We start from the raw sequence: 12,760 nt of genomic DNA, 5'->3' as shown, positions 1-12,760 counted from the left end.
GGTGCGTCCGCCGACGACTGCTTATTCAAAACCAAGGTGAATGCATCAACCGGACAGACGTGAGACGGTCTATTAGCGTCTACATAGAGACGAAGTCACGACCTGCCGTCCCCCGGCTCACATTCTTTGTAAGCACCTGATGTCCTCAGGAGACGTTTCAAAACCAACCAGCTGACTTAATCACGGGACTAAGACCGGTACTTAGACAAATCTACGACGTTTCGGAATGGAAACGCTTAAAGTTGGGTCTTAAATGGATTCCTCCTCCTAAACGATGCCTTTGACCGGCTGTATCCCTCGAGCTTCGGCCGGCCGCGTCGAGAATGAGAGCGTTCTTTTATTAGAACGTTCTATCAGAGCATTCTCATGTTAGAATATTAGAAGGGAATATATGATTACGGGTCCGACTTGGGGCAAAAGCTTAGTGCCTATGGATCTTATTTATTTATACATTCTTTGTAGGTGGGGCTGGCCCTTTAAGTGATCGATATGCATTAATGGTATATATATGCAGGGTATTGCTTGCCCTGGGTGGACCAGGTGAAATAATTTGGAATATTAGGGCGCCGTAGAGTTATTAAAAAAATATATCTTAAAATATGGCACAGAACATTTTTTTTGCAAATAAAAAAAAAAATGTATATATTTTTTATTAATTAAAAAAAAAATTAAAAAAATAATAAAAAAAAAGATAAAATAACATTTTTCAATAACAGATGGTGAAAGAGTTAACGCGCCCTGCCTTCTCCCATCACGGAGCGAACAATGCACGTGTCTACGCAGCTACCCCCCCCCCGTCTAATTGCCATTAGTGACAATTACAGGGATCCGTGCAGAAATTAACATGAGAGCGAGCGCTAATTGCGGAGTATTTTCGGCGGTATTGATAGCTCCCTGCCCGCCGCCGGAGGATTGTACCGACACAAACCAACGGCAAAACAAAACATCTTATTAGGAACCGCATCGCTCCTCCTGCCGGCAGCTGGACCCGGACCAGTCGCGGGGGGGGCTTGTGATAACGCGCGCGGGGCCTTAATAAGACAAAAAATATGGCTGCGGCAGACAATGAAACCAAAATCCACCCAGTGGTCTTAACAATAATTTTTTGGAATTTTTATTCGATTTTTTTTTATTTAAAAAAAAGAGTAAAAATTACAAAAAGTGAATATTTTAAAATATTGTTTATTGCCATATTTTTATATTTATCCAACTTCCTCAGTCCTTTGCTGTTAGCGAGATTTCAATCATCAAATAAAAAAGGATTCGTACCGACGCATTTCGCTTCCGTGTAAAACGCGTTGTGGGCCTATTGATTTCCAGAAACTTCCGCGGGGATCAAGAGGTTTCCAGGCGTCTGGAAGCACCGCTGCATTTGTTATTAGTGATGTTTCAGCTATTACATCATACAAGGTTGGGCCCCCAGGAGGGAGCCACGTGGGCTTGGCCCATTCAGCATTTTCTGTGACCCCCCCCCGTAGATACTTACTGTGATTTCCTTCGGCTTCACAACTCTCATGAAGGCTCCTCTGGAGATGGCTTCTTGGCGCTCCTTCCGTGTCACCTTCCTGGCATCCAGGAACTTCAAGTTAGGAAGCTTGTTCAGCACGAAATACCTGCGAAGACACCAGGCCGACGGCACCGGTTACTGCTTTAGAATCACCGGCAGATTTCATAAAAAACTAAAAAGAATATGCATTGGAACAAAGTTTAGTCTAACTTCCTGCCTGCTTCAGGGGAAGTAATGGAATGGCTCAGTCTTAATCACCCACTCGGACTCTCTGACTAATGAAAGTCTATGGAGGGATGGACTTCATTAGCATCGCCATAAAGCATCAGCTCAGTGAGACTGGGGTAAAAACCCTGAGGATCTGCCCGTTCACCCCGAGACGGGTTATGAGCACTAACTACCCCAATAACGCTGGGCAGCACTGGTCTAAGGGGTTGCCCCGGGTAACGTCACTAGGTCTGCCTTCCGGTTGCCGCTTTGTTCTTTCCTCTGGTTTCTTGCTTCGCAGCCAAATCCTTCACTGCTCCGGGGGGGGGGGACTGTTTGAAAAGTTTAAAGCGAAGCAGATTACGCTGAGGGGTCCGACGTCTCTCAGCCGCTCCGCAATCCGTCATCTCTGTGAATAAGACCCCGAGCGCCACTCGAAGAGAACCCCCGCGCGACGCCGGCTAAACTCCAACACGAAGCAGCGCGCCGGGAAGAGACTCTTTCAGGTTAAGTGCCCTCGTGGCAGCGTCTGCGCGGTCGCCGGGGGGCCGCAGCCGCTTCTATCACCCCTGTAACGGCACCTGAAGTCCGCGTCTCCCGGCTAAGCGCACGCCGGAGACCGGCAGCCAGACGTATCCGTGTAGCTGCAGCTCATTCTTCACTCAAAGTGCCTTCCGCTGCCCCGTTACTTTGTGGCGCCGCTTTGGAGCCTGGGAGTATTTGTTGAGTCGGAAGAAGCCTCATCGGGCCATTGATGGATTCGGCTATTGAGGACTAAGGGCCTTCAATGCCTTTTTTTATGGTCGCCCTGCTCCACAAGACCGAAGTTCTACAGTATCTTCTCTGTTTGTATAATGGCGCCCAGCCACGGGCATTACAAATCCAGATCGCTAGCCCAGGACCGATCATAACAACCAGGAGAAACCCCACGTGGGCCACATCCGGCCCCCAGGATAGTCCTGTCTGGAGGTGGATGAAGCTCTCCAGATCGTGGCGTTCATCTGCACATTATTATGGGTCATTATGTGAGAAGTAGATATCATCCATCATAACCCTCCGCCTCCCGGGGAAAATGTTCCGTTCCGCCGGCCTTCAGAGACACCGCGGTTAAAAAATATGTCTTTGAAGCGATGAGATCTTCCTATTGTGATAAAAAACATGTTTTTGGGGGGGTTTCAAGGGCTGGTCGTCTCCCTGTTACTGTTATTCTAATTGCTAGCTCGTTGGAGTAGCCCCGGCTAAATACTATGGTTACTGAGAGGGTGGTGGGTAAGCGGAGCAGCCTCCCAGCAGAAGTGGTAGAAGGTAATACAGTGAGGGATATTAAACATGCATGGGATAGGCATATGGCTACAGTTATCTGTTTTGTAGTAGATACCATGTTCCACCAACCTGTAGCGCTGGTAGTCGTCCTCGTCCTTCTCCATGCTGACCAGCTCGTTGGGACAGGCCTGGTTACCCAGTAAACTCAGATATTCCAACGCTGGAGCCGCGGAGGCCAATCTGTCCAGTAGGGGGTCCAGCTCTGTCAGGTAACCGCGCAGGCCACGTTAAGGACGCTAACAAGGACAGAAAGAAAACAAGACTTTCGGAGAAATCATACATTTTTACCCCAAAAGAGACACCGCATTCCCACAAAACACCGCAACAATTCGGGATCAAAATGATTGGCACTCCGGTGTCCATTCCCGCTAGCCGATTTCGGCCAACAGGGGTCGGGAGTAATGGCATGTGTGTTCTTTAAATCAAACAAGGTGTATAGGATTTGTAAGAGAAGGGAGTTTTAATTTACTGAGAGGTGGTGGATAAGTGGAGCAGCCTCCCAGCAGAGGTGGTAGAGGGTAATACAGCGAGGGTATTAAGCATGCATGGGATAGACATACGGCTCCTGAATCTAAGACGAGACCAACGACTGATTAAGGTGAAACCGGCAGACTAGACGGGGTTAAGGGGATTTGTGACAAAGACTCCACTTTGCCTCTAGTAAGACGTATCCGTGAGTGCTTACTCATTTTCTGCCACTAGAGGGCAGCTGCACAGGAAGCACAATAAGCTTGTCCATCATAGCGATTTACCTGCTTCATGTCTATCAGCCCCCCCCCTTGTTACCCTCCTAAACTGGGTCCCCGCTCCTGCTCCAAGTCCCTACAGCCACGTGTGCAGATATTAGCTGCCGCCTTACTGCATTCGTCACTTGACGTGGCTGCTGCTCTGTACTTCCCCGTGAGACCCTCCCTCGGAAAGTTCTCAAGTCATCGAGTCAAAGGATATCTGGTTCTTGTTGAGCGTCAAGGTGTGAAGGTGCGGCAGCGGTGGGAAGGAGATCTGATTCCCCAACTGGTTGTTGTCTAATATCAGCTCTTCTAAGGAGTCGAAGCCTTCAAGTCCATCCACACACCTGTAACGACAGAGGAGAAGAGACCGTTATGGCGTTCCAAAGGAAACTGTCATGGGTCATGGGTCAAATAAAGGAGAACATCTCAAGATGTTTCTCCACAACCTCTACATGTGGTTCCTGGACTCAACGGACATCCAGGCCCAATGCAATATTAAGGTTGACGTCCATCTATTAAAACACTTTACGAGCAGCAGGCCTCTCATTGAATGATGGACATTCATGGCTGTCTAAATGGAGAAATCCTATTTGCTACCGTCGCCAGTTAGGGTCAAGAAGTAAAACAACTACTTCTGCCCCCCCCCCCCCCCGGGCTGCAGAGATGGTCTTCGAGATGTATTTATCAATGTCAGCCAACCTCAGGCACCTACTCTTTCCTGGACCCAACCTCCATTCCCAAGATAAATAAGGCTGTCACCGTTCACCTTCAGTCCCTGGGCACAAATTGGAGATGTCATCCATCATTCATGCCTCGGTAAATATCAAACACCTATCTTTGCCCGTTCCCCTACAAAAAAACACCAGAAGATCGGAGGAAATGTGGTTTTTAGGTGTCAAACTTAACCCATGCATAGGTGGTTGGGTAAGGCACATCGGCTATTTAGTTTAGTCGCTGGTTCTATTTGTTCTTTCACTCCTGGGCTCCTTAAGAGGTCCTCTGGGGGCGAGTAGTACATCATGGCCAGACAATAGCCCATGTCGGTGCTCCGTGAGGGCAACCCATAAATCATGGTGACAGCTGTGAGGCTAGTGACACCAAGTTAGGGAATTACTGTAAATAACATTGAGCTGTGTGGACACCTTGATGGATTGGTTGCAAAGCATTATGGGTGGTTGAGCAGCCAACGCAAACGCCCTACTATGGGAACAGGTTACGACGGTACAAACCGTAACAAGTAGAACTCAACGCATCACAATCCTACGCAGCCTGCCATGACATAACACATACAATAAGTCAACGGCCCCGACAATCTTGGGTCTTCCGCGGGTCAACAGCCGACCATGTTGAATTCCGCATCCATGCCCAAGCCATGTAGGCTGGGACCGGTCTTCAAGACCACACGGCTTCTGAGACCCTGCCTTGGTGTTATCCTTAATACATAGACATCATCTCTTATCTATGACCCTCCTCCCTTCTACCCACCCTACTGGGAAGTCACTACCGAAGCCACCAAAGTCGCCATGGAAATGACAAACCATCAGAACGCGTTGCCGTCTCCTTGATTCAAGTAGGAGCGAACTTTTCGTTTCCACTGTAATTAACCCTATCCTCGTTAAGATAATTATGATCAAGCTCCCTGTCATAGCTAATTTCGTACAATCGCCGCCGTTGGCTTGCGCTTCGGCCTCATTAGCAGGCGGGGGTGGGTGGGTGAAGCGTATTGAGGCGACAAGTGTGTCCCGATGTGAAGGACTGATGTCGCTTTAACTCGTAACAAAATAGACAACGGGGGCAGAAAAAAAATTACCAGTGTGAGGTCCATCGCGCAGGTTCATCAGGGATCGGAAAATGTTCTTTTAACCCAAAATTTGTCTTGACGGCAAATTACGTTATGGGGCAAAGGATTGGCGATACGTCCAATGGGTAACGGCGCTTCCATTGTTTACCTTGCACAATGGGGTTCTAGAAGTTGCGCAATTCATCAGGAACATTCCGCCGGCAGAACCCCATTGCAGATATTCGTTGACCCCTTGCTTCTTCAGGTCTAAGGCATGGGGATGTCTCTTGGCAGAACGTGGAGAACACCTGAGCTGCTTTAGAGACCAATGAAGCTGTCTTGGTCATTTATCTTACTGGATCATGACTACCACCAAGGGGTTAAAATGTCTCTCCCTGTTATTGAGAAAGGGAACTTGCAGGAATGAGACGCCTGTCGGATCGCTCACAGATAGCTGTCACGCCGGCGTCCTGACTTTTTCGCAAGCACAGCGTTTTCAAGCTACGCTCAATTTCAGCAAGTCGTCGGGGGGGCGGCGAACCCCCCACCCCCACCCCGGCAGCCTTCTCCTCCACGGAAGATAATTAGTTTTTTTTTTTGCCGAACATGGGGGCCCTTTTTCCGCCCCGTCCCCAGGTTCACCATGTGAGTGAAGGGCAGAGACAGCGCGGTAGGCAGAGCGAGACTAGGTGTGAGGTGTGACTTATAGACTGCCAGGCGAGATTCACAGCTGGGAGGTTAATATCCTCACATGTCATTAGGTCTGCTTGCTCGGCTGATGGCTCATTGAATCAGGCAGCAAATTATTCCCCCTCCGCTGTAGAGGACACCACACTTCAAAGAGAAGGTGCCTGGGTCAACACAGCCTTCCGCTTTGATTAATGACTTGGGATCACCGGAGGTTCTTGGTCGTGAAGTTCTTGGCTGTACCAACATCATGGCATAAGAAACTTTTCCCCCTGATCTGTGTCCCCTCCGTAACCCTGGGCTCGTGGGAACGTCTTCACTTTACTCAAAATCGACATTTTTTTCCCCAGTTCCGACACAGAAAGCTCCTTCAAGGAGCCACCAAATCCATGTCTACCTACCCCAACAGCCATTGGGTCCTCAAAATGTATAGAACCCTCGATCAAAGTTGAAGAACGTTGTGATACTTTACAATCGCGAAGACGAAATTATATCTTTTTTCGTTATTTTTCATTATATTTTCAAGGGCAAGCTGGGTAATCTGCAAAATTGTAACAAGGTATCCAAAATTGGCTTCTTAACCAGTGCTTTGGCCTACATGACTTGGACTCACCAAGCCCTCAACCTTACCTTCCTAAAACATCACATTCCAATATAGAGGAGGGGGACGGCCTAAACAGCATAATATAATATATGGAATATTGGGGGGGGTTTCAAGGACAATTTTTTCCCCAACAGCGGGGGGACCTACATGTCACAAGCTGACTGCCGTAAAGTAAAAATATCTACCTTCAAAAAATATCTTCTTCCAAAGTCCAAAATCCCTGGAATTTCAATTGAGCTAAAAAATATAAATATTTTTATACTTTTTTTTTAACAAAGCCTCAAAAAAATAAATAAATAAAATGAAATGAAAAAATTCTTCGGAATGAGAAATTGCGAAGGCCACGTATCGCTTTCTCTGGGGCCCCGTTATTAGTCCATCCTTATTTTCATAGCCAACAGATTAAAATGCTTGCGAGGCAATCTTTGATCTCCACGTTCGCTGACACAAATCCTTTCTACGCCCCCGACGTGTTCTGCCGAGGTAATTAGCACTAATTAAAAGGTTTCCAGCAGCCTTTGGTTGTCTCCCCCCCACGGTCTCTCTCCGAGGAAGGCACTTCATGCCTTTGAAATGCAAGAATCATTCACTCTCTGTTTAACTCAAGCATCAAGTGGACTTTTGTGGTTCCTTTATACCCGAGGAGGAAACACAGCCGGCCCCCCATTCAGCGCCGCGTACCGTGTCCCAGGGCAGCCATGCTAACCGGCGCGGGGCAAAAGGCTGGGCTTGAAGGACCTTCTGAGGAAGCCGCCGAGATCACAGCGAGGTTGGGTCTTAGGGAGCAGCCGTTACAGAACGGTCTCACATCTAAAGTGTCACGGAACGCTCTCGCATCTAAAGTGTTCCGGAACGCTCTCACATCTAAAGTGTTACGGAACGGTCTCGCATCTAAAGTGTTCCGGAACGGTCTCACATCTACAATGTTACGGAACGGTCTCGCATCTAAAGTGTCACGGAACGGTCTCACATCTAAAGTGTCACGGAACGGTCTCACATCTACAATGTTACGGAACGCTCTCGCATCTAAAGTGTCACGGAACGGTCTCACATCTACAATGTTACGGAACGCTCTCACATCTACAATATAGTTGTTACTCTCTCCCGGGTCCATGGGGGGGGGGCGTTCCCACCGCACCAGAAGGAGGCTCCGTGATCCAGGATGCGTAGGTCCGCCGTACGCAGACCGGCTCCTAAGCGCGTAGATCTTTCGAGGACGTTGTGGTCTCTTTTAGATTTAATAAATTGGTTATTTAGTTAATTTTAATATTTTATGATGTTTTTATTAAGCTCCGTTCATCTAAAACGTGGACTTTATCGAGGTGCGTTCTGCCCGAGGAGAAGTCCTACTGAGGACCTCTAATACGCAGGGCAGTAGAATCCTGCGATCCCCTCATACTCAGCAAACATTCTGACCTCCTAGAAAAGAGGGGCATCAGGGGAAGAGAGGGGGGACATCAGGGGAGGAAAGAGGCGCACCAGGGGAGGAGAGAGGGGCATCAGGAGAAGAAAGAGGCGCACCAGAGAAGGAAAAGGGACATCAGGGGAGGAAAGGGGGGCATGAGGGATTTGGGAGAGGGACTGGCCACACAGAACAGAGACACTTGGCAGGTAGGAAGTACAACTAGGAGCAAGGCATCCTTGTGGAGAAGGGTTCGGGGTAACCATACCGTAACTCAATTACAACTGGCGTAACCTTCCGGCGGCCTCTCCATTCCCGGCAATTTACTAAATATTGAGCAGAATTGGACTGGACAGGGAAGCGAAGAATTCTCCGCGACAAAGTGTTTGTTTAAAGACGCAATTTAACCGTTTACTAACAAAACGAGACGGGAGGGCAAAGGAGCCCCTGACGGGAGGGAATAACGGCGAGGGGCCCCGGCCAAGAACGAAACATAACATACAGCAGCTTCAGAAACTTAAACAAATAGCACAATTCATTTTATTGAAATATATATTCTTCCATTTTTTTTTTAAATTTAGTTCACATTAAAATGGCCCCCCAAAAATATAATTTTCCCTAATCGAGCTAATTTTAATTCATTTTTTTTAATTTATTTTTTTTTATTTTTTTCCAGAATTAACAAAAAATATATATATATTCCGCGAGATCTTCGACTTCAAAAATAAAATAAATAAAATGTCAAAGTTTAAAAAATAAATAATTGACTATTTCAAATCGTCACATTCCTCCCCCAAAATCAGCCCCCCCCCCACCTCATGCACACACACGCTCTTTTCTCTTTGATGGATAAATTATTGAATCAAAAGGAAGAATACGCCATTAACACCCCCCCCCCCCTCCAGGTTACAGAGTGTCAGAAACTGTTTTTTTTTATTTTTATTATTTTTTCCTCCCCGTTCATCCTCCGAAACACCCGGTGAATCTGGCTAATGCGTGTTTATCAAGTATAATGAGACAGAAGAAATAATATACCATCGTGTTCGCCGCGCGCCGATACCGAGGCTATTCACGGGAAATAATGACGACAAAAAAAAATTAAATAAAAAAAAGCTTTCTTTAAAATGGAATTCGAGTGAAATGTAGACAGAAACGGGTTTTTTTATGTGTTTTTTTTTTTTTTTTGCTAGGTGGTTGATGTACGTTTGAAAAGTGCATTAAGACGAAATCGGCAACGTTTAGGTCAATTATACTGTCAGCGGGTCTGAGATCCACACGCCGAGCGCTGAATGGGAAGCATAATAAGGCAGCGAGGAGGCAGCCGGGCCCGGAATCTTCTGTCACGCCGATGGATACATATATATGTATAGGTATATAGGAATGTATATATAAATGTATATAGGAATGTATATATAAATGTATATAGGAATGTATATATAATTGTATATATATACCCCGTGATTGGCTGAATGGATAAAGGAGGGCCGGTGTTAGACGTGGATCGAGGTCGCGCTCTCTTTGGCTCTCTTTTTCCTCCGACAAACCCCTCTTTCCACCCCCGCACTCCCCGGGTGTCATTCTTTCCTCCTTTGTTGCCCCTCTTTTTTCTTCTATTGCCCCTTTTCCTCTCCTGATGCCCCCTCTCTCCTCCCCTGATGCCCCCTCTTTTCTAGGAGGTCAGAATGTTTGCTGGGTATGAGGGGATCGCAGGGTTCTACAGCCCTAAAAGCCCCGATAATGTGTATAGAAACAGCAGGAAGGGGCTTTATCAACTAAACGGGGTAAGTATTACTGCAGCCCCCAGCCGCATGCCTGACCGTGTCCCCAAAACAAAAGTGCCCCTCTTTTGCCATTTCCTGCTGTTTCTATACACATTATCGGGGCTTTTAGGGCAGTAGAACCCTGCGATCCCCTCATACCCAGCAAACATTTAATTCAGTGAGATGTAAGGAAGTTTTACTTTACTGAGAGGGTGGTAGATACGAGGAACAGCTTCCCAGCAGAGGTGGTAGAGGGTAACACAGTGAGGGTATTAAACATGCATGGGATAGACATACGGCTCCTGAATCTAAGACGAGACCGACGACTGATTAAGGTTTGAGTCTTTACAGCAGGATAGACGGGCCGAATTAGTGCAAAGTTTACAAAGTGGTCTTATTACCATAGCAACCTATGGGATGTTCGATGTTGCTATGGCGATAAGACTACTTTTCATACATAACCACAAGCACCTCTTTGGTATAAATAAAAGATAATAATAATAATAATTGATAATAATATTCATATTATGCCATTTCTATAGGCTAAGGCCACCAAAGAATAAAAATATTAAATATTATTATATAAGTATAATAAATATCCCCCCAAAAAAGGACCGAAAAATTATAATAATTTAAAAAATATATATAAAAAAGATATAAAAAATGTAAAAAATACATATAAAAAATGTAAAACAAATAAACCAACCAGGTGAGGCTGAAAGTATTCCATTCCTCGCCCCACAAAAATGTACATGCGCACTCCTTGAGTGCCGGGTAGGAAACGGTAACCTTGAATGGCTGAGTGGCAGCGGGAATTATGGGTTATTGGACTGTCAGTGGAGCAGACAAGTGAATGATGGCTTACCGTGTTATTTCCACAATCAAAAACCTGGAAGCGAGCGTGACAGATGCCGCCGCCGCCGCGTGAAAGCTTCTGACACGCAACGTGCGCGCCTGCATAAAAAATTATAAAAATAAAGGGACAAAACGGTATCCGCGGGGGGGAATAATAAAATAAATAAAATCTCCGGAACATGAAACACTGACGCTCCTGATGGAATTCCGACTCCGTCCCCAACACTCAAAAGCTAACACACACGCAGACACTTATACTAACACACACACACCTGGACACTCACATACACGCAAACACTCATGCAAACACACACGCAGACACTCACGCTAACACGCACACACCCAGATACTCACGCTAACATATACATACCCAGACACTCACACTAACACGCACACCCAGACACTCACGCTAACACACACATTAATAATCTCTGATCCTTTCTTGTTGTAATACATGGGGTTGTACAATAAATAATAACACACAGACACTCACACTAACACATACAAACCCAGACACTGACACCAACAGACACCCGCCCAGAAACTCACACTAACACACATCCAGACATTCACACACCCACCCATTCACACACCCACCCAGACATTCACACACCCACCCAGACATTCACACTAACACATGCACACCTAGACACTCACGCTAACACACACACACAGACACTCACGCTAACACACACTTTCACTAACAGACCTGGACTGGTTGGCAGGTCGCTGACCGTCAGCGCCTCATTCTGCGTGAGCAAAAATAAACGCCACATCCTGCCTCTCGTATCCAGCCTTCGGCCGCGCGTGTACGGTATGTGACTCGGGGGCCTCCAGCCTTAAAGTACCAGAGCCGCCTTGTAGCCCTTGGACCGGCCCAGGCAAGATCGTATGGTTTTTTAAAATAATACTAGAGCAATATATATTCTTCTACAAGAAAGAGGGACTGACGGATGAGGACACTTGGCAGGTATGATATTGAAGCCCCCCCCACCGCAGCCTTGGGGGTCTTGAGAAGGTAGAATGGGCCACCCCACCGCGTTTAGGACCTTTAACGTAGTTGTGGAACGAGGCCATCTAGACAGCCCCGTCCTTCTCTTCTGGGGAGTCTTCGATCTCTTCTGAGTCTTTTCCCGGGGGGGGGGTAACGCGTCTTACAAAAATGACTATTTAACCCGAGATCGTTATTCCTCCTCTCGCTTTATTATGGTAAATAAATAAAGAATGAGAGCGCGGAGAGCTTTTTCCATATTTTACGGACTTGGAGCTTCTTTCTGGTGTCAGCGGCCCATTTTCTCTAACATTTCATTATCAAACAGTTTACCATAAATAGTCAAATTTGAATTTCTCCCAAGTAATGCATTAATCCGTACAAAAGGCATTAATAATCCCTGCCCTTCGGGTTTTTTTTTGTTGTTGTAATAAATGAGGTCGTACGAGAAATAAATTCACGAGATGAAGGAGATGTGAAGGGCGAAAGCGTTCATTCGGCACTCGGGGGCCGGAGACATAATGGCACGGGGTTGCCCTTTCCGGGGGTAATAAAACTTCAACGCTACTCTAAAAAAAAAAAAAAGATATCAGAAATATCTTGGGGGGAGGAAAAAAATCCCCAAATTTTTGATTAATTTATTATTATTTTATTTAATATTATATATTATTATTTAATAATATTATATATTATCATTATTTAATATTATTATTTATATCCCCTCTCTTTTGAATCTAGAATTGAGGAAAATTCCAAAAAAAGGAGCTGAAATTGGAATTTATTGAGCAAATTTCATTAAAATAAAAAAATCAGAAAAACGGTAGGAAATCGAGGCAAACGGCCAACATTGAAGGGTAACGATACTAATCGCGATAAGGGCCACGTCGGGTTTTACCCCCAAAAACCCACCAAG

General features: G+C 46.2%; 1 protein-coding gene across 2 annotated transcripts in view; it reads right to left on the bottom strand.

Annotated features, from left to right (window-relative positions):
- Positions 1-12,760, bottom strand: part of LRMDA (leucine rich melanocyte differentiation associated) — a 183,589-nt gene that overhangs the window by 55,287 nt on the left and 115,542 nt on the right. For both annotated transcript variants that reach the window (XM_053450503.1, XM_053450504.1), the window contains 3 exons: positions 3,986-4,112; positions 3,107-3,246; positions 1,487-1,613 (listed from right to left, as the gene is read on the bottom strand). In XM_053450503.1, the coding sequence (XP_053306478.1) occupies positions 1,487-1,613; positions 3,107-3,246; positions 3,986-4,112 (394 nt within the window). The remainder of the gene's footprint in view (positions 1-1,486; positions 1,614-3,106; positions 3,247-3,985; positions 4,113-12,760) is intronic.

The sequence above is a fragment of the Spea bombifrons genome, chromosome 11 (assembly GCF_027358695.1).
Source record: "Spea bombifrons isolate aSpeBom1 chromosome 11, aSpeBom1.2.pri, whole genome shotgun sequence".
In the NCBI taxonomy this organism is placed as follows: Eukaryota; Metazoa; Chordata; class Amphibia; order Anura; family Pelobatidae; genus Spea; species Spea bombifrons.
Note: the sequence above shows the minus strand (reverse complement) of the source record. Positions and strands in the feature narration are given on the sequence as shown.